The following is a 12,859-nucleotide window of genomic DNA, read 5'->3' as shown; positions in this document are numbered from 1 at the left end:
AGATGCAGAGAGACTCACCACTGCAATCTCTAGGCCTCATATTAATCAAGCAGAGACTATGAAGCAAGAAGGTACTTTAAACGCACCTTGTTCTTTAGTCAGAGCTCAGCTTGCTGGCTAGGAGGACAGAAACGAGGGTCTCTTGTTTGTTTTCTGATCCCCTTACTCTGGGAAAACATTTTTTCCCAGACTAAGTGGGGGAAAAAATTGTTTCTGGATTAACAAGTAGTAAGGAATTAACAGCTGTGTTAAATCAAAACACCACTAAAAGCTGTACAAGCCCTTGCTACCACAAAGGGAAGCTGACACTATTTTATAAGCAGTAGTAACTGATGTCCCTTCCTTGGCTAGGAACAGGGTTTGACATGAGGGGATGACTAGTCAGAGCATGTTCATTCCTGGCATAAGTCTCATCTTCAGCTGAAGAGGCCTCAAAGGAGGACCTGAGCACAGACTATGKTATTAGTGCTAAGAGGATCAGATCCAACAGGTCTGAGCCCAAAACGGGGCTCTTCACATGTGTGATGTCAAGGACAGCTGAGGTGGCAGGCTGGCCATCACAGACATGGCTGATCAGAAGACAGAGAGGCTCCAGCTCTCAGTACTGTCAGCCAGCTTGCTAATTAAGAAGGTTTTTCTTCACTCCAGCAGAGCCACCATTCTCATCACCGCAGCTAAAAGCGTAATTCAGGAAGCCATTTCCAGCAATAGCTTAACTGAATGTACAGATTAAGAAACAACACATGCAGCCCCATGCTTGACACATCAGCTCAGAGCAATCCCTTTCAACACCCAGCAGCTCCTCAAGCTTCTCTGCACGCAATATTTCTGGAGAGCATCATGGCTCTGCACCATACCAAAGGAGCAGTTCTGTTTCTTGTTGCAACTGGTCAAGAAACTGCCAGATTCCCTCCTAATTTCATGCCAAAACTATTACAGGGCAAGAAGGAGTCCTGTGTTCTTGGCTGGATCTTTAAAGCCTGAAGCAGAGGATGTCAGAGCAGRAGTCCATAGCTTGCTTCAAAAAGTTAATATACAAGCCAAGCTTCATGATTTTCTTAAGTACCTCATAGGTTTGAGAGGGTGGTGGAGCAGGCAGAACATGCCCAGCACAGGACTATGCTCTTTTGCAGCCAGAAGAGCTCATGCAATAGGCATGATGCCCAGAGAAGCACAGATCTCAGGCAAACTCATCACATGACTACTGTGACAGGAGAATTAGGTCCTGTTTAGCAGCAGAATTTCTTAGGAGAGTGAGAGAAAAGAGGAATAGCCTTATATATGAGTGAGGAGATCTTAAGACAGGTGCCACAACACATACCAGACCACCTAAGAAGGACAGCCTACATTCCACACTCAGATGACACAGCTGGCTCTCCTTACCTTTGGGAGGAGAACAGAYAAACTTTTAGAACTATAGACTCTGCTCCAAGCATCACAGCTTGGCCACACACTCAGCTCAGCCTTGAGGGACATGTCATCTTGTCAAGGTAAAATTAAGAAAGAGGATTTTAATCTTCTGCAGCACCTTCAGGAAGTAGCTTGTGCTTAAAACAAAGGCTGGAATCCTGACCTGGGAAGACTTCAGTCCAAAAAGCTTACGTGGCTGCTTCATTATTCCACCTGATTATTTCAGCTCTGTTGCTAGGTTCATGGAGGAGAGAACCTGAAAACAACTCCTCTGAGCATATCCTAAGGCTTTCAAACCCTAGCTAATTTAAGGGAAAGGATTCCTGCTTAGCACTCTTTAGAGATCACATGCCAAGTAATTTTTCAGAGCAAACAGGATCAATCCCAGGACAAGAAGGGTTGCATAAGGACGTTAAGAAAGGATCATTTGCAGAGATAGAGCTGTATTCAGCCTTTAAGTATATTGCAAGGAGGATCAGCACAGCTAGATTGCAGCCTGATGGCTAGGGAATTATGGCCCAAGAGCTTAAGGGCAAAAGTGCCATTTCCAGCATTCAACTGCCAGGTTTAGGCCATGCATTTATCAGCAGCAGTCTTCAGAGGTCACTAACAAGAGCAAATGCCCACACACCTGAGAATGAGAGGAATGCCAGCAGCTCTCAAAGCTGGCCTTGCTGCTCTGCCCATTTTGTTCTTTATCTGGGACCACAAGTAGTTTCCTCAGCTCAGGAAGGACTGGTACAATCAACAGGTCTCGACAGATAAGGGTAGAAGTAAGAGCATGAGGCATAATGTCATTCAGAGCAGACTGGTGCATTGGGGCCAGCAGGTCCAGGGATTCTCCTCAAAGCACACAAGGGTCACCAGCACCAACCCAGGCACAGTCATGGTTCAATGAGTCTATTCCCACTGTTGTGCTTACCCAGGAGCACAAGGTATCATGTTCCATGAAACCAGCTGACTTGGTCACCTGATCCAATGTAAATTGAGATCTTTGCACCAAATAGCACCACAAGACACAGGGCTGGAGAGCCATGGGGTGAGGAACTTCTGGGACAGGTTGGACTGGAAGTAACAAATGCTCTCAGGCTATTTCTGCTCCTAGTAGAGGGGACTGACCCAGGGCTGCATATGGCACACATCCCAGGGCAAGCAAGACACTTCTCAGAAGTGTTCAAGTTACTCAAGCTTCCAAGATGTGCAAGCTCTGCTCATTTGGATTGCAGCCCCTAAGAGCCCCAGACCAGATTCTGAGTTCCACCAGACAAGTCAAAGCTTTTAGCAGCCTAAGTCTAGATGTCARGATAAGCCTGTGCTGTGTGGGAGAGAAAGCCACAGAGCAAGGGGAGAGATTTAACAATGCATTAAGGCCCATCTTGTGTTTTTTGACTCAGTTTAAGATTAATGAGAACTGTGTCCTATGGCACAGTCCCTCCAACATGGCAGAGGCAAATCCGCAGGGCTGCTGCAAGGAGAGACAACAACCCAAGTCCCATCTCCAAACCTGTCTATTCCAGAGGAGGACTGCAGCCTTGGCCTCTGCTACAGCAASAGCCAAAGATGACCATTTAGCTCTTTGCCCTGCAGTCATCTTCAACAAGAGCTGTTTCTAGTAGGCAGACCAGGTACCTTTCCTTCTTTGCCCCCTTTCTTAATTACAAAGTCATCTGCTCCACCTTTGCATCCAGCCATTGCTCTCTGTTCTCTATACAGCTGGAGCTGTTATAAACCGGTGGTAACTACAAGCAACACACATCTTCAGCCTCTGCCTACCTCCAGCACCACACCAGTGTCACCCAGTTCTCCCAGCAGGAGAWGGCCAGCACCTGCATGGTCCCAGTCAGGGGCTCAGAGATGCTGCTCTGCCCCTCAGAAGGGCAGTGCCTCTGCACCAAGGCTACATCGATTCATACCTTTGACAAGCCCCAGACAGAGCTGTTATTGTGTCCCCCAGTATCACTCCTGCTAAGAAGGAGCAAACAGATACTAAGTGGATTACTAACTTTAAAAGGCCTGTTAACAGCATGAACTCTTCCCTTGATCACCTGAAAACAAGAGCCATATCTTGCCTGCAGCCAGCATTTAGGACTGCAGCCTCATGTGAAGCTGACAAGGAACAGGGAGCCTCTGCAACAGAGCTGGGAAGCATCTCTGCAGGAAAGCTTCCCACACTTCCAGCAATAAGCACTGTGGTTTGGGAGATGCTTTCAGGTCAAAGAGCTGCACTGTAGACCTAGCCCACAGGGCTGAAGACTTCAGTGCCARCTTACCAGCCTGGCAAGTCAGCAGGTGGGCCCCAACCTGCCATATGATGAAGAGAACTCTTCATATCCTTGGTCACACTGCTGGTCCAGTGGCTGCTTCATACAAGCTTGTGTCCACTACCAAAGGTGGGCAGACCAGGATGTGCTGGTCACAGGCCACACTAGGAGATTGCTTCCCTGGAGGCTGGTGCCCAAGCACAGCCCTGACTCCCATCCCATCAGCAGCAGATCCAGTGTAAAGCTTGACTGGCATCCCTGCTCCCCACCCAGGACAGCACAGGCTCAGGAAAGACAGAAATATTACTATTTATTCCAGGAGGAGAGTTACAATGACACTCCTGCAGGAGGACAGCTGCATTTTTTGCACACCAGGAACACTCCAAGGGCAGTTAAGCTCAGCACAGTGGCTGCAACAAGCATGACAACTTGGACCAGCATAGAAAGTCCTTCAGCAGCACCTAGGAGAGATAAGATCCATTTACTAGGCATTTAATGGCTTTCCACCATCTGTCAGTGGCTGGACTCAGAAGCAGGCAGCTTTGGAAAGGAGTCCCCTAGACTGTCTTTTGGTGATTATACTGAAGTGTCTGACTTTGATCTAGTCCTGAATCCCTCAGGATTTCACTCCTAGACATCCTGGAGTCACCTTCAATGGAGGTATGTTCAGGTATGTTCACCCAGAAAAATCCATACCTTGTGGAGTCCTSCCTTCTGGCAAGAGACCTTCCGAGGAACTCCATAATCCCTGAGCTGGATCAAGGATTATTAGTGGTCCAACTGAGACTTCAGCCTCCAATTCCTTTGGGGACCCATCTAAGAAGAGAGGGACATGAAAGAGTTCTTAGGGGAAGTACTTCATTCTTAGCCTGCATTTCAAACTGACTCCCTTCCACAGGTAGGGCTTACAGAAGTATGGTCCTTTCAAAGTCAGGTTTACCGTAGTTTTGAAGATAAGGACATACAGACAGTTCCTTGCCCAAGGACATTAGAGAAGAGCTTGTTTTGTCCTTGAGATTAGATCTTCTCTAATGATCTTTCAGCATCTTTGGTCATCCCAACCTGGAGAGTCACCTGGCCTTTGGGGTCCACTTTAGACATGCAGAGACATACCTTGTCCAGAAGGCGCATCTCTTCTCAAGCGCCTCCCAGGCCATCTAGCCAGAGGGTTAGTTCTCCTGGAGTATCCTCCATGTAAGTGGCAGTGGCCAGTCTCACAGCAGCTGCAGATGTCTCCAGTACCCTCCACTGGAGTCCAGCTGAAACAGAATCAGCTGTGAGACCTCTTCTTAAGCTGGTCTCCACCCCCTCCCTGTATACACCAGCTACTCACAGGCTGCTGGCTTTGTTGAAGAAACAGGCCTTGTTTAGTGGATTTGGGGGCTGGTCAACTGGGGAGACCTTCAGGTGGCAGGTGATGTAGATCTGGAAAGGAAATTAAAAAAGCATGCCCAGGAGGAATTATATTTGTTCATGCAGAGCAGCATCACTTTGGAAAGTGTGGGGGAGAGAAGGGTAGACACCACATCTCACCAGGTTTCTGTCGTCTCCTGCAAACTTGAATGCATCAACCATGAACTGCAGTGTTTCCTGCCTTGGTCTTGGGGTCACAAAGGCTGAAGTGGTCTCATCTGATCTCCCATCCACCAAGCACCTAGACAAGAGTCAGAAGTCAGCAGCTTCCCAGCCAGCTACAGCAGTACCTCATCCAGGCAGCAGTCCATCCCTTACCCACTGAGGTCAATCAAGGCATATCGGGGAGAGGAGTTCCTGTCTGGAGTCAAGGTAGCAACACAGTCATCTACAAAGAGTCTTAGAGGGACATGGTTCCCAGAGCTGACATCGGCTTGGAAATGCAGGCTCTCTCCCAGCTGGAATCCATCGGAGATTCTCTCCGCACTCCAGTCATCTAGAAGGCAGTTTCAAGGCTACAGGTTGCTTTTGAAGAACTATGGCCYTCCTGTGTTCAGACCTCACCATGGCAAGCAAGGGGTGCCTTGCCACAGACAATTCCCTCATGGCACACAAGAGACTTCTTAATCAAGCAGCAAACTTACATACATGTCACACTTCCACAAGAGCCRGTTTCAGCCCAGAAGGTAGTTCTGCTTGGGTCCTCAGCATCTGTGGCCAAGAGCTGGCAGGACTGGTGATCAGAGGGAAATAGGGATTTCTAGTGTTGTACCTACCATTCATGAGGCGCAGGGAGAACACCAGCCTCTCCTCTGCTGACAGAGTGGAGTGGAAAGGAGCCCACGTGGGCCTGATGGCATTGCTGCTCACATTATTCTTCCTGAATAAAGAGATATGCATTAACAAGGGTGCCACCATCATCCTAGGTCCATAGGAGCAGAGACAGCCTTATCTACTCACCTGGGATAATGGCACTCAATAGGAACCACAGCAGGGTTGGTTCTTATGATGACCAGGTTGCCAGTAGTAGTAGGCTTGTAGGACAAGCTTGTTTTGTAGATCAGGGAGTCTGGAGTCATCTGGAAGGAACATTTGGGAGAAGTGGTAAATTAGTGAAACAAGCCTGTCAGCCTCAGAAGCTGAGCACCTTTCAGATGCCTAACACTGACTGTACTAGGACACCTAGGTCTATCAGCCACAGAGACAGCATCTATCTTCCACATTTCCCAATCCAGTACATGTAGGACACCATGAAGCTTTCTATTAGCATGCCAGCAGAGGAGGAGGAGGGAGACAGCCCCACAGGCTGCATGAGTGGTCAGTCACCAGGACTCACGCACCAGCAAATACCTACATCAGGTAGGCAAGGACTATAAGGTTGTAGGTCTGCAAACATCCCCTTCCTGGTGGGCTTCAGCACACTAGATGCAGTCAGCCCTTGCCCTCTCCTGGTGAGGTGTGAGTCAGCACATTCTCAGAGACCCCCTTTCCACGCTTTTCCCAGCACCAGCAATAATCACTTCAGAGAAGCATCAGACCCTTCCTCACCAGGCCACCTCACCTGCAGGGTGCTGCCACACTCGTGGAGTCCAGCCACAAAGGTCACCGTGTTGTCCACRGCACTCATGGCCGCAGGCTGACAGGCAGCTGGGCCCAGGGTCAAGTCCGCAGCCCTCACCAGGCGCCCYRTGCCAAARAGGTCCCTGTGCACCGTGACCACCATCTGAGCCTCCTGGCACTGCACAGCCACAGGGTGCAGCGGGGATGCAGCCTGGAGCTGGGAGATGTCAACCCAAGCCCAGGGGGAGGGCTGGGAAAAGGAAGGCACGTGAGGCTGTCTCCAAGAAGAGTCCCCTCTTACTCTCAAAAACCCTGAATCCCTCTGAGAGAAATCCCAGGGACTATAAGACACTACTCTAGCAAGCACCCAGCATAAAAGAGCAATCCCCAGGCTGCCTCCAGACCCCATCTTGACCTCAGCAAACCCAGCACATAGAAAAGCTGCTGCTCAGCAGCCTTTATACCTGCACTCCCAGCATCCCAGCCTAGCCCAGAACTAGCACACCTGGGGGCTGCAGCCTGGCCCACCTGCACCCCTGCCCAGCCCTTGGAGCAGCCGGGAACAGCCCAGGGCAACGGGRCCCAGCTGGGACTATCCCTCAGGCAGGCAGGGTGATTACCCTGACCCAGCACCTGAGACTTGCCCCTGAGCAATTCAGCCCATCCCAAATCTTTTTATCTTGCTCATTTGGGTTAACATCAGCTTGGCCCCTCTGGCCCTCCTTCCTGGCAGCAGCAGCAGCAGAATGAAGTCAGTGTCTGGTCACACCATTAGTCTTGCTAATGGGATGGAGGGAGCAGCACCATAAACCACGCTGGCAGCAGCAGCCACTACCATGGTGGCTCAGGGATGCGAGGGAAGGTCACCACTGGTGGGAGAGCAGACACAAGGCCCTGCCACATCTGGGAGTCCCAGCCCTGGGGAAGGCAGTGGGGAGCATGCTGCATCCTCCTCCAGGCAGAGAGCCCTGTCTCCACATGCCACGGGTCTCTCTGACTTCCTGAATGCCACCCTTGCCACCCACATTTCAAGAGGGCCATATTCATCCCCAGTGCCCAGCGAGACTGTGCCAAGGGAGGAGGCAGGGTCGGCAGGGGTCCAAGCTGTCCTCCAGCAGTGCTGGCTCTCAAGGGACTCTCTACCTGTGTACCCAAGTCCCAGCTGGCCACGGACCCTCTGCTCTTGTCCCTTGTGTCTATGTCCATGCCCCTCTRCCTTAGCTGATGTGAGACAGGCCAGTTTTGACCACCAGCATCCCAAGGGATCAGTCAGGCTCCCTCAAGTGTTATTACCCATAAGCTGTTCTGCAGTGACCAGCAAGGCACCTGCCATATGCCAGCCATCACAGGAGTCCCTCTTGCCAGGTGTCCACCCCAGAGGCCCTTGACATCCTCCTGTGCCAGAGAGGCAGGAAAAAGTCACGTCRCAGCCATGAAGGAGAAGAGCTAAATGGAGAGCGTTGACCTAATGGAAAAGGCCATGCTCTCAACTCCAAATGGGGGTGACGTATTTGCCAAGGCGAGAGCGATGGGAGACAGCAAGCCGGTTTTGCTGGTTATCAATCACAAGTCACTAATGCACCCAGAGGAGCTCCTGAGTAACACCGCGCTCATGCACTTCACCCTGGGAAGGACCGGCAGCATTTTGGCACCACAGCTGGGCTGGGAATCACACCAGCAGCATCAGAGATCCCCAAAAGCCCAGGCTTTTAAGCACCAGCAGTTTCATGTTGTAAGGTGGCAGACTCAAAAATGGAGAGGACTCTTTCATAACCCTCTTTTAACTGCAGAAGCCACCTGGGCTCCTGGCCTGTATGTCTTGGCAATCTGTCCGTATTCGATTTCATGGGTATCTGCTCTGCGTAATCGTATCTCGAGTAATGAAGGCGTCATAACCAGCTTATTTGCATAGCAGGCAGAGGTACCAAAGCTGATCTTCTCATAATAGCTTCTGATAAGTGAATGGCAGGCATAATCAAGAGATTAATTGGCCCTCATGTGTTAATTATGCTAATTGGTACAGCTGTTCGTGTATACAGTACGATGACTAATGGCTCTACATCACTGAGTTGGATAAAGAGGTTTGGGGTCATGCAAAGCTATTTTCCGGAGTGGCAGAGAACCGGCGAGCAGCTTTCCTCCAACACAAGGAGCGATCGCTGCCCTGACCCTGTGTGGCCCCCGGATTAGGTGAAGGCCCGCTGCCCACACATGCTCTTTACTGATACAGCTGAACAAGCAATGGGAGGCTTATTTAACCTGAGTGGTTGTATCAGGACGTGCATTCTTACACGTGTGCCCAGGAAAATGGGCTTTACCAGCTGAAGCATCTTCCTCCCAGTCTGCTAGTTTCTGCACTGCRGTGCAGGTTGGGGGTAGTTCAAGCAGCACATGGTTTGCTCGTAGGAGAGCCCATGATGATGAGCCAGAGAAGCAGGGCCTGTAAGGGTGTGAGTAGCTTCCAGGAGCAGGGAAGGTGCTCAACATCCTGAAGGCCTGGATGGCTGATGGGAGCACTGCCAGCGACTGCTGCGCAGGCATGGGACATCTGCTTCCAGCGGGAATCCTCGCTCAGGAAGGATGATCCCACRCACGAGGCTGCCTGGGCAGCAGCGCCGATCAGGCAGATGAAGGGGAGCCAGTGAACTGGGCACTGTTGCAACTTCTCCCAGGTCCCTTTAGCTTGTGTACATATGTGCATTGACTCCTCACAGCTCACCAGCCCAGGAGAAGGCTTGCCAAGAGGGACATCACTTTTCTCCCTACTAACTCAATGTGCCAGACAGCTCGAACCATGGTTCCCCTTAAGAAAACATCCCTCCATCCCTCTTCTGTGGTTCAGGGAGTGCAGAAATCACCTGGCTCTGCAGCAGGAGGGCTCTGGGGCCACGTTAGGGCTCTCTGGAGACAGCCTCAATTACCAGGATGAATCTGAATGACTCCAGACTGACTTGCTGAGCCATACAGCACTTGGGCTTCCCGCAGAGGCAGGGCACTCCCTGTGCTTAGGGAGGGGGCCACATGGAGATCAAAGCCATCACCAGCGAGTCTCCTTGCTCCATCTCAGAGCAAGGRGTCCCAAAGTGCTACCCCACATAATCATTGTCCAGCCTATGAGCTCCCCTGAAGTGCCCATCAGCCCAYTGCTTTCTGCCCACATCTTTCACCTCCACTACCTGCTGGCTCCAGAGAGCATCTCAGCTTCATCTCAGATGAATGCAGACTGYGTCGGGCAGCTCTCATAGAAAGGAAGTAGGGAAGAAAAACAAGGTGTGAAGAGCATGTGTCTGCCTGGAGGTGTTGCTGAGTGCAGGAGGACATTACTCCGCGGCACCCATCCGCAGATACAGGAGGTAGTGAGAGTGCGCCAGAGGCCCCAACAGGCCCCTCCTTGCCTGGCTGGCCTGCACACTAGGTGTTGACTGTGGTCTCCTCTAAGTGTGAATAACCACACACACACACACACACACACACACACACACACACACACACCATCCTTCTCCGATTAGATCTCCATGGACCTGACTTGTCCCTGATAATTTTTATGAGTGATGAATAAATGATACAACAAGAAAAACCTTTCCAGATGGTGGGTAATGTCTAAACCCAGGTCATCCCTTGTGCTAGATTAGTGTCTTTTACCCCGCAGGGACAGCAGGGACAGGTTTGCAAGTCATTTCTGTCTAGAAGCTAGACGAGMGCAGCGTGGAGCCCAAGGATGTGCGCCCTGTATCTCAGGCTAATACAGCTTTAAGCCTCTGTGCTCTGCCTTTCTAAAGAGATGTACACAGGGAGCCCAGCACCCTGGGAGGGAAGGCAGCCTTCTCACTTGCTTTTCACGATACCAGAACCAAATCTGGTGGCCCCAGGGACCCACAGCTTGAACTGTGACGTCTGATTGCCCAGACCAGAGCCCAGGAAACCCAATTCCCAGCCTGGCTGCTGCAGAGCTGTGCCCAGGGCCAACGCATCAAGTCCTAAGGGGAGACAGGGAGGCTGCTCTAGAGGAAATAACCATGTTTTTCCTCAAAGGCAAAAGAACAAAGAGCTCTGATGAGGTCAAAAAAGCTGGCATTGAAAACCCATCACCAATCCTTAGGGATGCAGGTCTGAAATTTTCCAGTCTTCTCCTCTGCAAACCTAATAAAGATATACATGCACATATAGAGAGAGGGAGAGATTATGTGAGTTATCAGTTTTGGCACAGCCCTTAGCATTGCCCAGATGATGGACATTTCAACCCCAGCTCATGCATTTCATCTGCTCCAGCCAGACACTGGCAGGTCAAAGCACTGTGAGCAGGACAGTGTGAAAATGAATTCAGGTGTCCAGGATGAAATGAGGATGGAAGATTCATGGGCCTAAATGTTGCTGTTTCCTGCTGGTGTGGAAAAGGCTGAATCTGTTGGGTGGAGAACAGCTTTTATTCTCATTTGGGTGCATTAGTGACTTGTGATCAATAGGCATCAAAAAAACCCCATCCACCATCTCCCAGCTCTCTCGCTGCAGCATCCATCACTGTAATCTGTGTTTAATGGCTCTGAAGGAATAGCCCTTTCAATCTGTGAAGTCCTCTGACTATACATTTCCTCTGGTAATGAAGGACACCGGGGGACATCTACCTTCTTTTTCCCAGCTGTGGTCTGTCTATGCTCAGGCTAGCAGGAACTCAGTTCCTCTGGTTCCCCTTGGGATGGGTCTCATCAGACTCTCCTGAAACTCCTTCCATCCCTTAATTTTTACACGCTATTTCTCCACCTGGTTGAACGGTGCCTAAAACATTGGAGAGCAAACAGTCGTCCTCTGCAGGAGCAGGCCGACCTTGTGGGAGAGACTGGGTGTAGAGATGACCTTCAGAGTGGGRTGAAAGGTGCACTCCACGCACAGTCCCCAGCTCTGGCACTCTGCGACGCTCTGGAGAAAGCCAAGGAGCTCCAACATCTGCCTTCTTCCCTGAGGCTGGAGAATCATTTCTCTTCCGTGTATGGGAGAGACCTGCACCATCTGCACTTCTTCCAAGCTCATCTCGATGTCTCTTCTGAAGGGATCTGTTTATTTGCCAGGGTGCTTTTTCACTGGAGTGTTGAATATTTTATTAACAGGGGAATTGCACAGTTACCTGGCAATGTTTAAGCAACTTCTACTTACCTCAGACAGCACATGCTTCTCCAAGGATCATTAAGCAAGAACAACGTAACTTCCCTGTYCCCCCCCTGCCCCAACAAAATGATGATATCGCCAGGTCTTCAACGCACTTGCTTAGATGCRGCTTGCAAAAGCATTCGCAAGGGATTTGTCTCACCTGGCTTGAGTAATGATCGCAAAATGGCATTGAAATACCATCTGAGTGTGAGCACACTGGGAGCCTCCCTCGTCCCACCCGATAGTTCAGACGTACTCCCAAAGGGAAAAGGAATGGACCCGTCTCGCCAAACACGGAAAAATAGGGGGATTTACTTGGAGTTTGAAACTCGCAGCGCTCATTAATTTTCCTGGCCAGAGACCACTTCTAAATGCCAGTTAGGGACTTTTAAGAAATATCACTGTTTCACTTCAAATATCCCTTCAACAACCTCTGAGTCACTGAGATAAATAGGCGCGCTGCTTTTTTTCTGATTCAGATCACTTATAGCTGCTGATTGATAAATCGCTAAAGTTGTCCATGACAAATTGCACAGGGTAGCCAAGGCTATAATTAAAATGTCTCTAAATTCCTTGGTTATCTCTGACATATTGGGACCAGATGCACTTCGGTTGTAGGGAATAACACGCTTGGGACTTCATCCGGAAAAATGAGTCTCAGGAGAGAGAAACTGGCTCTAAAACATGCCAGATACACTTCAAATTCTGGGTGGATTGACAGGATAGTAGCTGAAGTGGCCATTTTTGTTTCTTCCTTAAGGTTTCTGGGAGTTTCACTAATAAATAGTCTTAAAGCTAATAAATACTCTTTTAGAGCTTCTACTTCACCAGGGCTGGCAATCGGCAACCTCTGGCATGGGAAACCTGTAAGCCACCAGCAAGACATCCAACCTACAACAGTCTTGGTTGTTAGGAGGCCTTACCAATTAGTAAAAGAAACACGCTGCAAAACTTTGCCTACATGCACCCTCACGCAGCCCCGGCCCCCATGGACATGGCACATGTCTTTGCACGAGTCAGAGGTGCAAGTGTGGCACGGGAACGCTGATTTCTCCGTGGAGAGGAAATTCGTT

At 50.2% G+C, this 12,859-nt stretch overlaps 1 protein-coding gene across 1 annotated transcript; it reads right to left on the bottom strand.

Moving 5' to 3' along the window:
* Positions 1–3,998: 3,998 nt before the first annotated feature.
* Positions 3,999–7,053, bottom strand: LOC112967274 (zona pellucida sperm-binding protein 3-like). The gene is made up of 9 exons (XM_026068323.1): positions 6,646–7,053; positions 6,045–6,163; positions 5,861–5,964; positions 5,403–5,580; positions 5,205–5,325; positions 5,005–5,096; positions 4,785–4,930; positions 4,368–4,487; positions 3,999–4,132 (listed from the first exon to the last, which is right to left on the bottom strand). Exons 1-9 carry the CDS (start codon positions 7,051–7,053, stop codon positions 3,999–4,001), a joined length of 1,422 nt encoding a protein of 473 aa, XP_025924108.1.
* Between the last annotated feature and the right edge of the window lie 5,806 nt (positions 7,054–12,859).

The sequence above is a fragment of the Apteryx rowi genome, unplaced genomic scaffold (assembly GCF_003343035.1).
Source record: "Apteryx rowi isolate R43461 unplaced genomic scaffold, aptRow1 scaffold_27, whole genome shotgun sequence".
Classification (NCBI taxonomy): domain Eukaryota; kingdom Metazoa; phylum Chordata; class Aves; order Apterygiformes; family Apterygidae; genus Apteryx; species Apteryx rowi.
This window is presented reverse-complemented; position numbering and strand designations above follow the sequence as displayed.